The 18,855-nt window shown below is 43.2% G+C and overlaps 1 protein-coding gene across 11 annotated transcripts in view; it reads left to right on the top strand.

Moving 5' to 3' along the window:
• Nucleotides 1-18,855, top strand: part of LOC139383293 (MIA SH3 domain ER export factor 2) — a 31,621-nt gene that overhangs the window by 10,190 nt on the left and 2,576 nt on the right. For all 11 annotated transcript variants that reach the window (XM_071127752.1, XM_071127751.1, XM_071127750.1 and 8 more), the window contains 14 exons: nucleotides 339-450; nucleotides 2,701-2,747; nucleotides 4,454-4,544; nucleotides 5,173-5,311; nucleotides 12,968-13,069; nucleotides 13,298-13,358; nucleotides 13,475-13,510; nucleotides 13,593-13,660; nucleotides 13,782-13,864; nucleotides 15,236-15,373; nucleotides 16,065-16,193; nucleotides 17,625-17,747; nucleotides 18,190-18,239; nucleotides 18,397-18,571. In XM_071127752.1, coding sequence (XP_070983853.1) covers nucleotides 339-450; nucleotides 2,701-2,747; nucleotides 4,454-4,544; nucleotides 5,173-5,311; nucleotides 12,968-13,069; nucleotides 13,298-13,358; nucleotides 13,475-13,510; nucleotides 13,593-13,660; nucleotides 13,782-13,864; nucleotides 15,236-15,373; nucleotides 16,065-16,193; nucleotides 17,625-17,747; nucleotides 18,190-18,239; nucleotides 18,397-18,571 — 1,354 coding nt within the window. The remainder of the gene's footprint in view (nucleotides 1-338; nucleotides 451-2,700; nucleotides 2,748-4,453; nucleotides 4,545-5,172; nucleotides 5,312-12,967; nucleotides 13,070-13,297; nucleotides 13,359-13,474; nucleotides 13,511-13,592; nucleotides 13,661-13,781; nucleotides 13,865-15,235; nucleotides 15,374-16,064; nucleotides 16,194-17,624; nucleotides 17,748-18,189; nucleotides 18,240-18,396; nucleotides 18,572-18,855) is intronic.

The following is an 18,855-nucleotide window of genomic DNA, read 5'->3' as shown; positions in this document are numbered from 1 at the left end:
TTTCATGGTTCTGGTTAGGCCCCTTAGTTCCAGTGATGGGAAATCTTAATACTACAGCATAGAATGACATTGTAGACAATTCTATGCTTCCATCTTTGTGGCAACAGTTTGGGGAAGGCCCTTTCCTGTCCAGCATAATGCACAAAGTGTTAGAGTAGCAAAGGGGGGGACCAACTCCATGTTAATGGCCATGATTTTGGAATGAGGTGTTCAACAAGCAGGTGTCAAAGTACTTTTGGACATGTAGTGTGTGTTCTGTTGCATGTATACAACACAATAAGTTCTCAAGACTAAAATAAAGTTTGAGTTTGAATGGTGAAGCCTTCTCTCTCCATCAGTCCTTGACAGACTGCCTGTTGAAGATGAAGGACTGGGACTCAGTGCTGGAGGACGGCGCCAACAGAGAGGAGAGGAGTGGGACACAAGGGACAGAGAATGGAGAAGGACATGGTGAGATTCTCTTGATGTACACAAGGCCATTTTATTTTTATTTAACCAGGTAGGCCAGTTGAGAACAAGTTCTCATATACAACTGCAACCTGGCCAAGATAAATTAAAGCAGTGCGACATAAACAACAGTTACACATGGAATAAACAAACGTATAGTCAATAACGCAATATAAAAAAATCTATGTACAGTGTGTGCAAATGAGGTAAAGCAATAAATAGGCTGTCGTGACGAAGTAATTACAATTTAGCAATTAAACACTGGAGTGATAGATGTGCAGAAGATAAATCTGCAAGTACAGATACTGGGTGCAAAGGACCAAAATAAATGACAGTATGGGGATGAGGTAGTTGGATGGGCTATTTACAGATGGGCTATGTACAGGTGCAATGAGCTGCTCTGACAGCTGATGCTTAAAGTTAGTGAGAGCGATATGAGTCCCCAGCTTCAGTGATTTTTGTAATTCGTTCAAGTCATTGTCAGCAGAGAACTGTAAGGAAAGGCGGCCAAAGGAGGAATTGGCTTTGGGGGTGTCGTGACATTGTATTAGTTAACGTGACAACTGTTGCTCATCGAATGATTAAAGGTTTCTAATTGTGTGATTAACAGAATCAAGCAATTATTAACCTGGGGCACCATGGGAAAAGTTGTTTTATTGAGTTTCTATTTCCGGAATTAACTCAAAGAATATCAGAATATCGATTTCACAACAGCCGCTAATTAACCAGTTACCTCTACAGTCTCGCTCTGAACGTCGCATAATCCGGGAATCTGCACGGACCCGGGTCTCACCAATGAGTTCGTACCACACCAATCTTAGTTGAGTATTTATTTACTAGAAAGCTAAAATGATGATAAAAGATACACATACACCAAAACACATTCTAGGCTATTGATTAGGACTTAGTATAACGGGCCAACACACTATGGCGCGTGTTACCCAAAATGGGGATTTAAAAGAGAGCGAAAAAGAAAGTACACGAGAGACATATACATTTGGGTGAATTTGTCAACTATGCTCATTCTAACCATAGCCTTGCCCCAAACTGCCGCTCTTATGGGTCAGAATATAATGATGTAATTACGTGGGGAAGGTCTCCGTGGATTCTCCGTGTGGACCGTTCAGGCTTACCAAAACATTCTCTTTGATTTTGACATTTTCCATACAACGTACAATGTATTAACATCAAACATATACTAGGTAAACTTTTGACGTTACAATGTTTTCGTAATAATGTCATCTATTAATAACAAAACAAAAATGACATTTTCATATTCCATCTATTGTCATGACCACTATTGTGGCTGACGGAAACCATTGTTCCAAAGTCCCTTTATTTAATGTTTAAGGTTCTCCATAGTAACAGGACAAAAGGAATTTGTCTGTGGCCTAAGATTTACCAGGGGCGTGAGGGGTCATAAAACCCCCACATCTTCAGACCCCTAGATCTCTCCTCCTCTGTTGGGGTTGAGAGATAATCTGTAGGGTTGTGGTCTCCTGTAACCTGACCTGATCAGGACAGTCATGACAGTGGTGACCAGTGAAATATACCTGCTGGAGCGCGTGCTACAGGTGGGTGCTGCTATGGTGACCAGTGAGCTGAGATAAGATGGGGCTTTACCTAGCAAAGACTTGTAGATGACCTGGAGCCAGTGGGTTTGGTGACGAATCTGATGCGAGGGCCAGCCAACGAGAGCATACAGGTCGCAGTGGTGGGTAGTATATGGGGCTTTGGTGACAAAACGGATGGCACTGTGTTAGACTGCATCCAATTTGCTGAGTAGAGTGTTGAAGGCTATTTTGTAAATGTTTTACGAGGGTATGTTTGGCAGCATGAGTGAAGGAGGCTTTGTTGTGAAATTGGAAGCCGATTCAATTTTGGATTGGAGATGCTTAATGTGAGTCTGGAAGGAGAGTTTACAGTCTAACCAGACACCTAGGTAGTTGTCCACATATTCTAAGTCAGAACCGTCCAAACTAGTGATGCTGGGCAGGTGCGGGCAGCGATCGGTTGAAGAGCATGCATTTAGTTTTACTTTAATTAAGAGCGGTTGGGAGGCCACGAAAGGAGAGTAAGGCATGGTCAGCAGGCTTTTGCCCACCATCTCTTTGGATCGATATGCACAGCCATCATTGGACTTTTTAAAATTTATTTTTAATGAGTCAAGATATTGACTGAGGGATGTGTCTCTACATATGTGTATGTGTCTTCCCAGATTTAACTTATTTGTTTGTATTTTTTGGTCCACAGATAACCATCAACGACGAAGAATACAGAAACTCATTCATGCAGCCAAGGTACAGTGCCTTGCGAAAGTATTCGGCCCCCTTGAACTTTGCAACCTTTTGCTACATTTCAGGCTTCAAACATAAAGATATAAAACTGTATTTTTTTGTGAAGAATCAACAACAAGTGGGACACAATCATGAAGTGGAACGACATTTATTGGATATTTCAAACTTTTTTAACAAATCAAAAACTGAAAAATTGGGCGTGCAAAATTATTCAGCCCCCTTAAGTTAATACTTTGTAGCGCCACCTTTTGCTGCAATTACAGCTGTAAGTCGCTTGGGGTATGTCTCTATCAGTTTTGCACATCGAGAGACTGACATTTTTTCCCATTCCTCCTTGCAAAACAGCTCGAGCTCAGTGAGGTTGGATGGAGAGCATTTGTGAACAGCAGTTTTCAGTTCTTTCCACAGATTCTCGATTGGATTCAGGTCTGGACTTTGACTTGGCCATTCTAACACCTGGATATGTTTATTTTTGAACCATTCCATTGTAGATTTTGCTTTATGTTTTGGATCATTGTCTTGTTGGAAGACAAATCTCCTTCCCAGTCTCAGGTCTTTTGCAAACTCCATCAGGTTTTCTTCCAGAATGGTCCTGTATTTGGCTCCATCCATCTTCCCATCAATTTTAACCATCTTCCCTGTCCCTGCTGAAGAAAAGTAGACACAAACCATGATGCTGCAACCACCATGTTTGACAGTGGGGATGGTGTGTTTAGCTGTGTTGCTTTTACGCCAAACATAGCGTTTTGCATTGTTGCCAAAAAGTTTGGTTTCATCTGACCAGAGCACCTTCTTCCACATGTTTGGTGTGTCTCCCAGGTGGCTTGTGGCAAACTTTAAACAACACTTTTTATGGATATCTTTAATGGCTTTCTTCTTGCCACTCTTCCATAAAGGCCAGATTTGTGCAATATACGACTGTTTGTTGTCCTATGGACAGAGTCTCCCACCTCAGCTGTAGATCTCTGCAGTTCATCCAGAGTGATCATGGGCCTCTTGGCTGCATCTCTGATCAGCCTTCTCCTTGTATGAGCTGAAAGTTTAGAGGGACGGCCAGGTCTTGGTAGATTTGCAGTGGTCTGATACTCCTTCCATTTCAATAGTATCGCTTGCACAGTGCTCCTTGGGATGTTTAAAGCTTGGGAAATCTTTTTGTATCCAAATCCGGCTTTAAACTTCTTCACAACAGTATCTCGGACCTGCCTGGTGTGTTCCTTGTTCTTCATGATGCTCTCTGCGCTTTTAACGGACCTCTGAGACTATCACAGTGCAGGTGCATTTATACGGAGACTTGATTACACACAGGTGGATTGTATTTATCATCATTAGTCATTTAGGTCAACATTGGATCATTCAGAGATCCTCACTGAACTTCTGGAGAGAGTTTGCTGCACTGAAAGTAAAGGGGCTGAATAATTTTGCACGCCCAATTTTTCAGTTTTTGATTTGTTAAAAAAGTTTTAAATATCCAATAAATGTCGTTCCACTTCATGATTGTATCCCACTTGTTGTTGATTCTTCACAAAAAAATACAGTTTTATATCTTTATGTTTGAAGCCTGAAATGTGGCAAAAGGTCGCAAAGTTCAAGGGGGCCGAGGCACTGTATGTCTTCTCTTCATCAACTGAAATGATGGCTTAAAAACAAAACTCTTATCAGCGATAAATGGAAGATATGAGATTTTTTTTTTTTTTTCTCTCTCTCTTTAGATGAATGCAGACTTGAAGTCAGTGGATGAAGACAAGGACAGGGTGTTTGCTAAGCTAGCAGATGAAGTCAAGGCCAAGGAGGACCTCCAAGGTAAGCAGAGTAGTCAGCTGTTCAATAGTAATTCCTCTGATCATGGTGGGTAACAAACAACGTTTGTTTTATAATGTACATAAATGTAGGTCTATTGAAAGACGCTTCAATAGCTGTTTTCATGATAACAGACAATTTTTACATTTTGGTCATTTAGCAGATGCTCTTATCCAGAGCGACTTACAGTAAGTAATCTTAAGATAGCTAGGTGAGAACCACATATTGCAGTCATAGTAAGTAAACGTTTTCCTCAATTTAAGTAGCTATTAGCAAAGTCAGTGCAAGTAAGAAAAGCCAAATACTAGGGTTAGTTCAAGAAAAGCGAGGGTGTTTTGGGAATAATCAAGATGTAAAGACAAATGGTCGGTTTCCCAGACACAGATTAAAGGGATACTTAGCATTACTAGTAGATACCCATAGACTTCCAGTTATTGCACTAAAGCTAGTTAGCAATTGGTTCGTGAAACTACCTCTAACTTCCTTCATACTGGACAGAGATTACATAAAACTGGTATCCACATGTTCATCTGACTTTGGGGAAGTCGATTTAAAGGACCTCATTACCAAAATCCCAAAGTATCCCTTTGAGCCTAGACCTGGATTTAACAGCTTTACTGTTGTGTTGCAGAGGGGATTAAGAAACTGGAGAATGAGAAGGCCTCTCTGCAGACAGACAGTGAGAAGTACACGGGCCAGGTGCAGAAACTCCAGCAGAAACTGCAGATCATGACAGAGATGTACCAGGAGAATGAGCTCAAACTACACAGGTACTGTACGGGAGCCACACCAACGCTGACCCAAATGCACAGCTTCATCTATAAACATTCAAATCAAATAAAATTGTATTGGTCACATACACGTGACTGGCAGATGTTATTGCGGGTGTAGCGCAATTCTTGTGCTTCTAGCTCTGACAGTGCAGTAATATCTAACAAGTAATATATAAGAAATTACACAACATATACACACCTAAGTAGGAATGAATTAAGACCATATGGACGAGCGATGTCAGAGCGGAATGGATACAGTAGAATAGTATAGAAAAACATTATATACATATGAGATGAGTAATGTAAGATATATAACAATTAAGTGTCTAAGATACCGTAGAATAGTATAGAATACAGTATATACAGTGGGGCAAAAAAGTATTGTCAGCCACCAATTGTGCAAGTTCTCCCACTTAAAAAGATGAGAGGCCTGTAATTTTCATCATAGGTACACTTTAACTATGACGGACAAAATGAGAAAAATCCAGAAAATCACATTTGTAGGATTTTTAATTTATTTACAAATTATGGTGAAAAATAAGTATTTGGTCAATAACAAAAGTTTATCTCAATACTTTGTTATATACCCTTTGTTGGCAAGTCTTCACAAGGTTTTCACACACTGTTGATGGTATTTTGGCCCATTCCTCCATGCAGATCTCCTCTAGAGCAGTGATGTTTGGGGCTGTTGCTTGGCAACACAGACTTTCAACTCCCTTCAAAGATTTTCTATGGGGTTGAGATCTGGAGACTGGCTAGGCCACTCCAGGACCTTGAAATGCTTCTTACGAAGCCACTCCTTCGTTGCCCGGGCAGTGTGTTTGGGATCATTGTCATGCTGAAAGACCAAGCCACGTTTCATCTTCAATGCCCTTGCTGATGGAAGGAGGTTTTCACTCAACATCTCACGATACATGGCCCCATTCATTCTTTCCTTTACACGGATCAGTCGTCCTGATCCCTTTGCAGAAAAACAGCCCCAAAGCATGATGTTTCCACCCCCATGCTTCACAGTAGGTATGGTGTTCTTTGGATGCAACTCAGCATTCTTTGTCCTCCAAACACGACGAGTTGAGTTTTTACCAAAAAGTTATATTTTGGTTTCATCTGACCACATAACATTCTCCCAATCTTCTTTTGGATCATCCAAATGCTCTTTAGCAAACTTCAGACGGGCCTGGACATGTACTGGCTTAAGCAGGGGGACACGTCTGGCACTGCAGGATTTGAGTCCCTGGCGGCGTAGTGTGTTACTGATGGTAGGCTTTGTTACTTTGGTCCCAGCTCTCTGCAGGTCATTCACTAGGTCCCCCCGTGTGGTTCTGGGATTTTTGCTCACCGTTCTTGTGATCATTTTGACCCCACGGTGTGAGATGTTGCGTGGAGCCCCAGATCGAGGGAGATATCAGTGGTCTTGTATGTCTTCCATTTCCTAATAATTGCTCCCGCAGTTGATTTCTTCAAACCAAGCTGCTTACCTATTGCAGATTCAGTCTTCCCAGCCTGGTGCAGGTCTACAATTTTGTTTCTGGTGTCCTTTGACAGCTCTTTGGTCTTGGCCATAGTGGAGTTTGGAGTGTGACTGTTTGAGGTTGTGGACAGGTGTCTTTTATACTGATAACAAGTTCAAACCGGTGCCATTAATACAGGTAACGAGTGGAGGACAGAGGAGCCTCTTAAAGAAGGAGTTACAGGTCTGTGAGAGCCAGAAATCTTGCTTGTTTGTAGGTGACCAAATACTTATTTTCCACCATAATTTGCAAATAAATTCATAAAAAATCCTACAATGTGATTTTCTGGCATTTTTCTTCTCATTTTGTCTGTCATAGTTGAAGTGTGCCTATGATGAAAATTATATCTTTTTAAGTGGGAGAACTTGCCCAATTGGTGGCTGACTAAATACTTTTTTGCCCCACTGTACATATGAGATGTGTAATGCCAGATATGTAAAACATTATTCAAGTGACTAGTGTTCCATTCCTTAAAGTGGCCAGTGATTCCTAGTCTATACCTATAGGCAGCAGTCTCTAATGTGCTATTGATGGCTGTTAGAAGCTGTTTTTCAGTCTCTCGGCCCCAGCTTTGATGCACCTGTACTGACCTCGCCCTCTGGATGATATTTATTTATTTATTTATTTATTTATTTATTTTACCTTTATTTAACCAGGTAGGCAAGTTGAGAACAAGTTCTCATTTACAATTGCGACCTGGCCAAGATAAAGCAAAGCAGTTCGACAGATACAACAACACAGAGTTACACATGGAGTAAAACAAACATACAGTCAATAATAAAGTATAAACAAGTCTATATACAATGTGAGCAAATGAGGTGAGAAGCGGGGTGAACAGGCAGTGGCTTCGGGTGGTTGATGTCCTTGATGATATTTTTGGCCTTCCTTACTCACCGTTCAAAAAATGTAGAACCAAGAAACCGATATAGCCCTTGGTTCACTCCAGACCTGACTGCCCTTGACCAGCACAAAAAACATCCTGTGGCGTACTGCATTAGCATCGAATAGCCCCCATGATATGCAACTTTTCAGGGAAGTTAGGAAACAATATACACGGGCAGTATGGAAAGCAATATACAAGTTCTGGGACAATATAAAAAGTTCTGGGGCACTGTAAAGTCCATGGAGAATAAGAGCACCTCCTCCAGCTGCCCACTGCACTGAGGCTAGGAAACACTGTCACCACCGATAAATCCACAATAATTGAGAATTTCAATAAGCATTTTTCTACAGCTGGCCATGCTTTCCACCTGGCTACCCAACCCCGGTCAAAAAAGCCCTGCACCCCCCACAGCCTCTTGCCCAAGCCTCCCACATTTCTCCTACACCCGAATCCAGATAGCTGATGTTCTGAAAGAGCTGCAAAATCTGGACCCCTACAAATCAGCCGGCTAGACAATCTGGACGCTCTCTTTCTAAAATGATCTGCCGAAATTGTTGCAACCCCTATTACTAGCCTGTTCAACCTCTCTTTTGTATATCGTCTGAGATCCCCAAAGAGTGGAAAGCTGCCGTGGTCATCCCCCTCTTCAAAGGGGAGACACTCTAGACCCAAACTGCTACAGACCTATATCTAACCTACCCTGCCTTTTCTAAGGTCTTCGAAAGCCAAGTTAACAGATCACCGACCATTTCAAATCCCACCATCCCTTCTCCGCTATGCAATCTGGTTTCTGAGCTGGTCATGGGTGCACCTCCGCCGCGCTCAATGTCCTAAACCACATATGTCAGAGTCAAGGCCCGCGGGCCACATCCGGCCCGCAAGAAGGTTTTTTACGGCCCCTGGGATGATCTTGATTTATTATTAGAACCGGCCCGCAGCAAGCCGGCAGCCCGCAGATCTTTTACACGCACCAATACTACATTTCCCACAATGCAAAGGTGACGCACCGAGCAGTAGGCTGCTTCATTTCAATATTTATTGGCACAGCAGTCGTCAGCATCACAGTAAAATTAACTTTCAGATACCCATCAAAAATGGCAAAACGGAAGGTGGATACTGAGAACCGGGGGTTTCAAACAAGGTGGGAGTCGGAGTATATGTTCACGAAGGTAGCTGGAAAACCTGTGTGTCTTCTGTGTGGAGAAAGTGTGGCGGTACTGAAAGAGTATAATCTGAGACGACATTATGAAACGAAACACGCGGACAAAAACAAGAATATGGACATGGAACAAAGGCTACAAAAGGCAGAGGAATTAAAACGAGGCCTCAAATCTCGACAGGCTCTGTTCAAAAAAGCCAAATCACAAGGCCAGGCTGCTGTCAAGGCCAGTTTTATTTTGGCAGAAGAGATCGCTAAATCAGCCCGGCCATTTACGGAGGGGGATTTCATCAAAAACTGCATGATTAAAGTTTGTGACGAAGTTTGCCCAGAAAAAAGGCAACTCTTTTTAAATGTGAGTCTGAGCAGAAACACCATTGCCGAGAGAGTAGACCAGTTGTCCATCAATCTAAAAGAGCAGCTTGTGAAAAAGGGAAAAGATTTTATTGCATATTCCTTGGCTGTGGATGAGAGCACCGACATTTCTGACATTGCCCAGTTGTCAATTTTCATCCGCGGAGTGGACTCCAACCTAAGCGTGACAGAGGAGTTTTTGGCTTTACGTCCTATGCATGGCACAACTACGGGGCATGATTTGTATGAAGAGGTGTCAAGATGTGTAAATGAGATGGAGCTGCCTTGGGAAAAACTCGTGGGTTTGACAACCGACGGAGCACCTGCGATGTGTGGACACAGGAGCGGACTGGTGGCGAAGATACGGGAAAAGATGCAAGAGGAAAACGCGACAGGTGAGCTGACAGCTTATCATTGTATCATACACCAGGAAGCGTTGTGCGGTAAAGCCTTGAAAATGGAGCATGTAATGAGCATCATCACGCGCACAGTTAACTTTATCAGAGCCAAAGGTTTGAATCACCGCCAGTTCAAGGCATTTCTGACGGAGTTAGAAACGGAGCATGGTGATTTGCCTTATCACACAGAGGTGCGATGGCTAAGCCAGGGAAAGGTGCTTCAAAGATGTTTCGAGCTTCGTGAGGAGATTTGTCTGTTCTTGGACAGCAAAGGGAAAGACACAACACAACTCCGAGACGAAATGTTTCTGTGTGAAATGGCTTTTCTGTGTGACATTACGAGTCATCTGAATGCAATAAACTTGCAGCTGCAGGGTCGGGATCGTGTCATCTCTGATATGTACAGTACAGTGAAGGCATTTAAAACCAAACTGACTCTGTGGGAGACGCAGATGCGGAAAGAAAATTTGAGCCACTTTCCCAGCTGCCAGACCATGAAAGAGAAGCTCTCTACCAGTGCGTTCCCGAGCACACAGTTGGCTGATAAAATAGGTATGCTTGCCGCTGACTTTCGACGCCGATTTGCTGACTTTGAAGCACAAAAAAGCAGGTTGGAACTGCTCGGTAACCCATTTGCTGTTGACGTGGAAAGCTCACCACCAAACCTCCAAATGGAGTTGATTGACCTCCAATGCAATGATGCACTGAGGGCAAAATATGCGGCAGTGGGTGCTGCGGAGTTCGCCCGTTTCCTCCCCGGCACAATGCCCCAGCTGCGCATCCAGGCTGCTCAAACGTTGTCTATGTTTGGCAGCACATACCTGTGTGAACAACTGTTTTCTTTGATGAACCTGAACAAAACATCACACAGAAGTCGACTTACTGCTGAACACCTCCACTCAATTCTGAGGATTTCTTCAGCTCAGAGCCTTACCCCGAACATTGATGAACTTGTGGAAAAGATGGGACACCACCAAGTATCACCCTCAACCTCAAACAAGTGAACATTACTGTGCAATCACATATTTAGAGTTTTTACTCAGTTCAAGTTTAAAAGTTAAAATTTAATATTTGTTTTCACTGCATGTTACTTCTCCTTAAACAAAGTGTTGTTTTTGATTAATAGATTTTTGCACTTTATTTTTTTGTATTTCAATCCAATTATATTTTAAAAATATTTCAGTTGAGTGGATGATAGAAAATTGCTATTATTGTTTTTTCTTTGAAGTAAATTTAGCCCACTTTTGCTAAAATAGAAAATATAGTCTACTGATGGTGCCTTGAATACCGGTTTCTTTCATTTAATGTTCATGTTATGGGGATATTTATATAAAGGAAATTTGTCTTTTGTGTCTGTTGAAAATTAAAGATTACTGACAGAGCCATAAGAAAATATTGCTTTATTTATCTGATCATATTGTAATATATTTGTTAGGTTTTCAGTAGGTTCAATTAGGTTCACTAGACTATATGCGTCATTTAAAAATTTTTCAATGAACATTCGAACAGTCCGGCCCTCGTCTTGTAGCTGATTTTTTTATTTGGCCCTCCGTCCATTTGACTTTGACACCCCTGTCCTAAACGGTATTATAACCGCCATCGATAAGAGACAATACTATGCAGCTGTATTCATCGACCCGACCAAGGCTTTTGACTCTGTCAATCACCACATTCTTAACCAAGGCTTTTGACTCTGTCAATCACCACATTCTTATCGGCAGTCTCAATAGCCTTGGTTTCTCAAATGACTGCCTCGCGTGGTTCACCAACTACTTCTCTGATAGAGTTCAGTGTGTCAAATTGGAGGGCCTGTTGTCTGGACCTCTGGCAGTTTCTATGGGGGTGCCACAGGGTTAAATTCTCGGGCCGACTCTCTTCTCTGTATACATCAATGATGTCACTCTTGCTGCTGGTGATTCTCTGATCCATCTCTAACGCAGACTTCTGGCCCTTCTTTGGACACTGTGTTAACTAACCTCCAGACGAGCTTCAATGCCATACAACTTTCCTTCCGTGCCCTCCAACTGCTCTTAAATGCAAGTAAAACTAAATGCATGCTCTTCAACCGATCGCTGCCTTCCCGTCCAGCATCACTAGTCTGGACGTTTCTGACTTAGAATATGTGGACAAATACCTAGGTGTTTGGTTAGACTGTAAACTCTCCTTCCAGACTCACATTAAGCATCTCCAATCCAAAATGTTATTTAGACTCGGCTTCCAATTTCGCAACAAAGCATCCTTCACTCATGCTGCCAAACATACCCTCGTAAAACTGACCATCCTACCGATCCTTGACTTCAGCGGTGTCATTTACAAAATAGCCTTCAACACTCTACTCAGCAAATTGGATGCAGTCTAACACAGTGCCATCCGTTTTGTCACCAAAGCCCCATATACTACCCACCACTGCGACCTGTATGCTCTCGTTGGCTGGCGCTTGCTTCATGTTTGTCGCCAAACTCACTGGCTCTAGGTCATCTATAAGTCTTTGCTAGGTAAAGCACCGCCTTATCTCAGCTCACTGGTCACCATAGCAGCACCCACCAGTAGCACACGCTCCAGCAGGTATATTTCACTGGTCACACCCAAAGGCAATTCCTCCTTTGGCCGCCTTCCAGTTCTCTGCTGTCAATGACTAGAACGAACTGCAAAAATCACTGAAGCTGGAGACTCATATCTCCCTCACTAACTTTAAGCACCAGCTGTCAGAGCAGCTCACAGAACACTGCACCTGTACACAGCCCATCTGTAAATAGCCCATCCTCACTACCTCATTCCCATACGGTTATTTTATTTGTTTTGCTCCTTTGCACCCCAGTATCTCTACTTGCACATTCATCTATCACTCCAGTGTTTAATTGGTATAATGTAATTATTTTGCCACTATGGGATGTTTATTGCCTTTCCTCCCTCATCCTACCTCATTTGCACACACTGTAATATATACTTTTTCTATTGTATTACTGACTGTATGTTTGTTTATTCCATGTGTAACTCTGTTGTCGTTTGTGCCGCACTGCTTTGCTTTATCTTGGCCAGGTCGCAGTTGTAAATGAGAACTGGTTCTCCAACTAGCCTACCTGGTTAAATAAAGGTGAAATAAATATAAAAAAATATGACATTGGGTGCTGTAGGTGTCCTGGAGGTCGGGTAGTTTGCCCCCGGTAATGCGTTGGGCAGATCGCACCACCCTCTGGAGAGCCTTGCTGTTGTGGGCAGTGCAGTTGCCATAGCAGGTGGTGATACAGCCCGACAGAATGCTCTCAATTGTGCATCTGTTGAAGTTTGAACTGTACTATGCCTGATAATGTCTTTCTGATACTGGGTGTTCTCCCCTGGTGTCCCCAGGATGTTGACTGTGGAGGAGAGGGAGCGTCTTCAGAAGGACGAGAAGCTGACCAAGGCTGACAAGAGCATCACCCTGGCCGTGGAGGAGCTCAACAGCTACAGGTCAGTTTCTGCATGGTTTTTGCCTTAACACTAGACCGCTGATTCCAGTAACTCATCAAACTTTGATTATTTGAATCAGCTGTGAAGTGCTAGGGCAAGAACCCAAAGCGTGCACCCCAGAGGGTGTTCCTGTCAATCAAATAGATCCAATGTGTTCTATGAGACTCTACTTTGCGGGGTGTTTTTGTTTTGAGTGCTTGTCTCAGAGTGCAGTTTTCACACATACAGGCAAAGGGCACAAGACCTGGAGGATGAGCTGGAGAAGACTAACCAGGCCTACAAAACCCAGGTGAGAGATCTGACACTGTTGTATCATAAGAGACTGGGAGAGGGCAAAAACATTCACCATGTGCAATGATGATGTATGGCCAATAACTCATTTAATATTCTCTTTCCATCTTTCAGATAACTTCTCAGGAAAAGAAGGCACACAATAACTGGGTAAGTACATAGTTGCATCATACATACACTATGGAGCACACCTCAGGCAACTCATCTGTCATTTCTGTTGTCTGCATTGTAGCTAGCAGCACGAGGTGCTGACCGCGACCTGGCTGAAGTTCAAAGAGAGAATGCACACCTCAGGCAGAAGTAAGTACTAAATAATACTTTTCTATTGAAGTCAGTTTCACCAGACATGGCAGTTGTCGCTACAAAATAGTATTTCCCTGTAGTGAGAAGTATTCTCCAGCTGTGGTTTGTCTCCATGCAGATTGACTGATACTCAGTTCAAGCTGGATGTTGTGGAGAAAGACCCCTATACTCTGGACAACATGGACAGACCTCTGTTCAGAGGTGAGTCTCTAATAAACCTTCCTAACTGGAATAATATCTTCTGCTAAATCTCAGCTCGCCCGGTAACCCCTATTCCATACATTGAGAGGGTTGGATAGGGGGAAGCAATATGGTGACAATCCAAATGCAAGATGAAGTTAACACAACTGCTTATAGCATAAAACTGGTTATGGGCGACAGGTAGCCTAGCGGTTAGGACAGTTGGACCAGTAATTATAAGGTCGCTGGTCTAAATCCCCAAGCTGACTAGGTGAAACATCTGTCAATGTGCCCTTGAGCAAGGCGCTTAACCCTAATTGTTTCAGGGTCACCATCAATAATGGCTGATTCTTGGCTCTGACCAGGGCTCTGGCTCTGTCACATGCTTCATAAAAACCGGTGTAGACTAACTGTGAAATTCTTACTTACAGGCCCTTCCCAACAATGCAGAGAAAAATAAAAACAAATACACAATGAGTAATGATAACTTGGCTATAATTTTAAAATCTATATACACTGGGTACCAGTACTGTGTTGATGTGCAGGGGTACGAGGTAATTGAGGTAGGTATGTACAGTGTATCTGGAAAGTATTCAGACCCCTAGACTTTTTCCACATTTTGTTACATTACAGCCTTATTCTATAATTGATTGGTGAGGGGAGGCGGCCAAACTTCTTCCATTTTAAGAATGATGGAGGCCACTGTGTCATTGGTGACCTTCACTGCTGCAGAATGTTTTTGGAACCCATCCCCAGATCTGTGCCTCGACACAATCCTGTCTCTGAGCTCTACGGACAATTCCTTCGACCTCATGGCTTGGTTTTTGCTCTGACTTGCACTGTCAACTGTGGGAGCTTATATACGGGTTTGTGCCTTTCCAAATCATGTCCAATCAATTTAATTGACCACAGGTGGACTCAAATCAAGTTGTAGAAACATCCCAAGGATGATCAATGGAAACAGAATGCACCTGAGCTCGATTTTGAGGCTCATGGCAAAGGGTCTGAGTACTTGTATAAACAGAAATACTTAATTTACATATTTAAAACAATTCTAAACCTGTTTTCACTGTCATTATGGGGTATTGTATGTAGATGATACATTGTAATGTAATCCATTATAGAAAAAGGCTTTAATGTGGAAAAGGTCAAGAGGTCTGCGTACTTTCCCACTGTACATGTAGGTAGGGGTAAAGTGACTAGGCAACGGGATAGTTGGACAGTAGCAGTCAAAGAGTTAGTGCAAAAAGGTTCAAAGCAGATAGTTAGTCCTTGTAGCTACAGGTTAACTATTTAGATGTCTTATGGCTTGCCTATCATGTTCTGGGTGTTGATTTAGAATTTATGTCATTATTCTGTACGTTGAACCATATGTCCCTCCCTGTCCTGCAGGTGAAAGGTCACCGTATGGCCCCTCCCCCCTACATCGCCCCGCCTCTGAGAACAGAGCCTTCCTGTCTCCGCCTACCCTGATGGATGGCCCACTCCGCCTCTCTCCAAACTTCCCACCCGTGGGACCAGGAGGCAGAGGTGACCTCTCCAGTCCACGCCAATGCACTGCAGGCCTGGGTCATTCCGGTCATACAATAACACCACAGCTGAATTTACATGTCTTGTGACATGTGTGCCCTTTTACCATCAGTGCCATGTTATACTCCTTGGAATGGCGTGTTATGAGTTTATATTTAGCATAAATATTTTTACCTTTGTATTTAGTACCAATCTCCTATGTGCCATGACCTTGTAAAAAATGACATGAAGAAAAATGATCTGCAAGATCATTTAAATAATTCAATGATATTAGAGTTTTGATTTTATAGTCTTCTTATTGACTAAAACAACGCTGAAAACCTGTTCTTAAGCACATAATACAAATGCGTACCAAGTCTTGATTGGCTGGAAGATTGGCACAACATCTGTTAAAGATGCTTATCTTTATAGTCTAAATTGCCTTGGCAGTGAGCATGCACCAGCAAGATGGATATACTGCAGCAGCATAGCATTTCATATCACCTACAGTGAGGGGAGTGTGGTCTTTGCACATGTTTTGGTCTTATCATCCATGCTTCATGAACTCATTGACATTATGCTGGCTCTCCCTTTCTCACTCACCAACCACTCCCACATATCTCGCCTCTTTCTCATATGCTCTTTGTCATGCTCTCTCTTTCTGCCCTCCCTCTTTCTCCCCACCCCCCCTTTCTCTCTCCCCCATAACCAGTATCCCGAGGCCTGTTAGATCCCCCTGGTGGGGTGGACTCTGATCGTAGTGGAGGTCCTCACTCTGACAGCGGCTCGATATCTCCCACCTGGGAGAGGGATCGCAGGGGCCCACCTATACACCCTCCAGGTACAGTGATGACCACCCGCTATCGCCCCCCCCCTATGATCTCAGGCAGCAGCCGCTCCAATCACAATAGACAGAAGTTATTCTATCCTTCTGATATTCAAATCTTCTAGTCTACTCTTTGACACATTCATTTGTTTTTTAATATCAGCCCTAAAGGGTTTGTGTTCTTTATTTACTTCAGTATGTTTTACCATCTTTCTATGTAAAGAGGCCCTGACTTTCTTTTGGGTTTTAGATAACTCACTCTAACCTGATTACTAATTATGTTTGTTAACCAACTGTCAGATTTGTTCACAGCAAAATATTTCCCCTCAGTTGGGTTACTATTTAAATTTCACGGTGAAGTCTACATCTGTTGTATTTGACACGTGACAAATACATTTTTATATGATTTGATTGTGGTGCTGTAGTGTGGTCAGCCGGCCCTGTGAAAGGTTTTCTCTTTTGGTTCTGTCTGTGAGGCATAGGTCAGTGAGTGTATGACTACTATTTGTCCAGTACTGATGTGGTCGGTTGTCATAGTTCCAGCCTCACCTCTGTCTGAGTCATGTGACAGGACCACAGAGATGGGCAGAGTCAGCAGGTTGGACACACTGACTGCAGACCACTGCATTGAGGAGCCTGAGCCTCCACTGGTTTGTTCCAGAGGTTTCCCCCACCCACACTTTGGCCTTTGTCACCTGGGCCCCTAAGCTACTCTAACCCAAGTCTGGCCTCAGCCTGGTTTGAGATGTCGTCTAATATTCACTTAAGTTAGGAACTATTATTTATTTAGTTGAGTTATCATGGGGGAGCAATTAGCATGTGGCATCACTGTATTTTGATTATACATTGACAATTCCATCATGCCCACCCTGCCTACTACTGTCACTGTTTTGATGTGTACTAACTCAATGCATCATGATTTAAATGTGTGCTTGTTTTTTGTTTCTGATATGATGGAGAGGCTTTTGCTTTTTGCTCCAATCCCCTTTGGACCAGTGGAGGCTGCTGAAGGGAGGATGGCTCATAATAATGGCTAGAATGGAGCGAATGGAATGTAGCCTAGTGGTTAGAGCGTTGGACTAGCAACTGGAAGGTTGCAAGTTCAAATTCCCGAGCTGACAAGGTACAAATCTGTCGTTCTGCCCCTGAACAGGCAGTTAACCCACTGTTCCTAGGCCGTCATTGAAAATAAGAATTTGTTCTTAACTGACTTGCCTAGTTAAATAAAGGTTAAATATATATATATATATATATAAATTAAACACATAGAAACCATGTGTTTGATATTATTCTGCTCCAGCCATTACCATGAGCCTTTCCAATTAAGGTGCCACCAACCTCCTGTGCTTTGTACACTTCTGACTGTGTGATCCCCTCCTTCGGCTCAGCTGGTCTAAATAAATCTGATGAAACAGTGCTCTCTCTCTTTTTTTTTTTCCCATAAAGGGTATATGTATCTAGACCCAGGCCTTCCCTACAGGAGACCTCTGCCCGGAGCCCTTCCTATGGGCCCCCTTCCACCCAGGGGCCCCGGTCCTGCTGAGCCCCACAGCTTTGGCCACCAACCTGGTGAGAACCTTCCTTTCTAACATGTATTACAGCACCATAGATTTAGTTTTAAAATGTCTGAGATGATTTCTATGTCTGCACTATAGCCACTCATAGCCACTGTCAAATTAACTTCAAAAAGGTGTTTAGTGCTAGGAGTATGTAACTAAAGTGATTAAATATATTTTGAAGACAGGATCTTTAATGCCTACGTGATTCAGACCGATCTCCTTCGTCAGCAGTGAATAGTAGGAGTGTCGATGATTAGTATACCCCTGAAGAACAATCCAATGTTAGAGAATGGGCAGGATATTGTGCCTAATCTGGAAACTCCCTTGGTTTAATAGAGTTAAGCTAATAGCATTATCGAGGCATGAATGAGCCCTCTTCATCAAATAAACCCACCAAAGACGGAAGTGGATCTAGCTAGGTTATTACTGTTTTTCCTCTTGTGTTCTTGCAGACTCGTCATTTATGGGAAACAGTATGGGTCCTGGTGAAAATGAAAGAGACGTAAGTTTTCTCACCCTTTTACTAATAATAGGGGTCCAGTCATGCACTGTCTCTCTTTCTCATATTTATATATAACTAATTTCCCCATGGGGATAATAGTGTTGTACCACTACAGTGCCCTCCATCATTATTGGGTATTTGAAATGTGTTCCCTCAGTCCCATCTGTCAGCACCTGGAGATCTGCGAGACATGAGGATGGGACCTCCTCTCTTAGTACCCCCTGGTATGGGTCCCCTCCCACCCATGGACCACAGGGACCCTTACTTTGCACGCAAAGGCCCTTACGGACCTCCAGACTTTTTCTCCCCACGAGGTCCAGCCCCCATGGGCAGTAAGTATGCTGTTTTCCCTACATAATAAAGGCATTACGGGCCTTCCGAGTGGCGCAGTGGCCTAAGGCACTGCATCACAGTGCTAGCTGTGCCACTAGAGATTCTGGGTTCGAGTCCAGGCTCTGTTGCTGCCGGACGCAACCGGGAGACCCATCGGGCGGCGCACAATTGGCCCAGCGTCGTCCGGGTTAGGGGAGGGTTTGGCCTTGTCCCATCACGCACTAGCGACTCTTGTGGCGGGCTGGGCGCAGAGCACACTGACACGGTCACCAGATGTACAGTG

This window comes from Oncorhynchus clarkii, chromosome 25 (assembly GCF_045791955.1).
Source record: "Oncorhynchus clarkii lewisi isolate Uvic-CL-2024 chromosome 25, UVic_Ocla_1.0, whole genome shotgun sequence".
Taxonomy (NCBI): Eukaryota; Metazoa; Chordata; class Actinopteri; order Salmoniformes; family Salmonidae; genus Oncorhynchus; species Oncorhynchus clarkii.
This window is presented reverse-complemented; position numbering and strand designations above follow the sequence as displayed.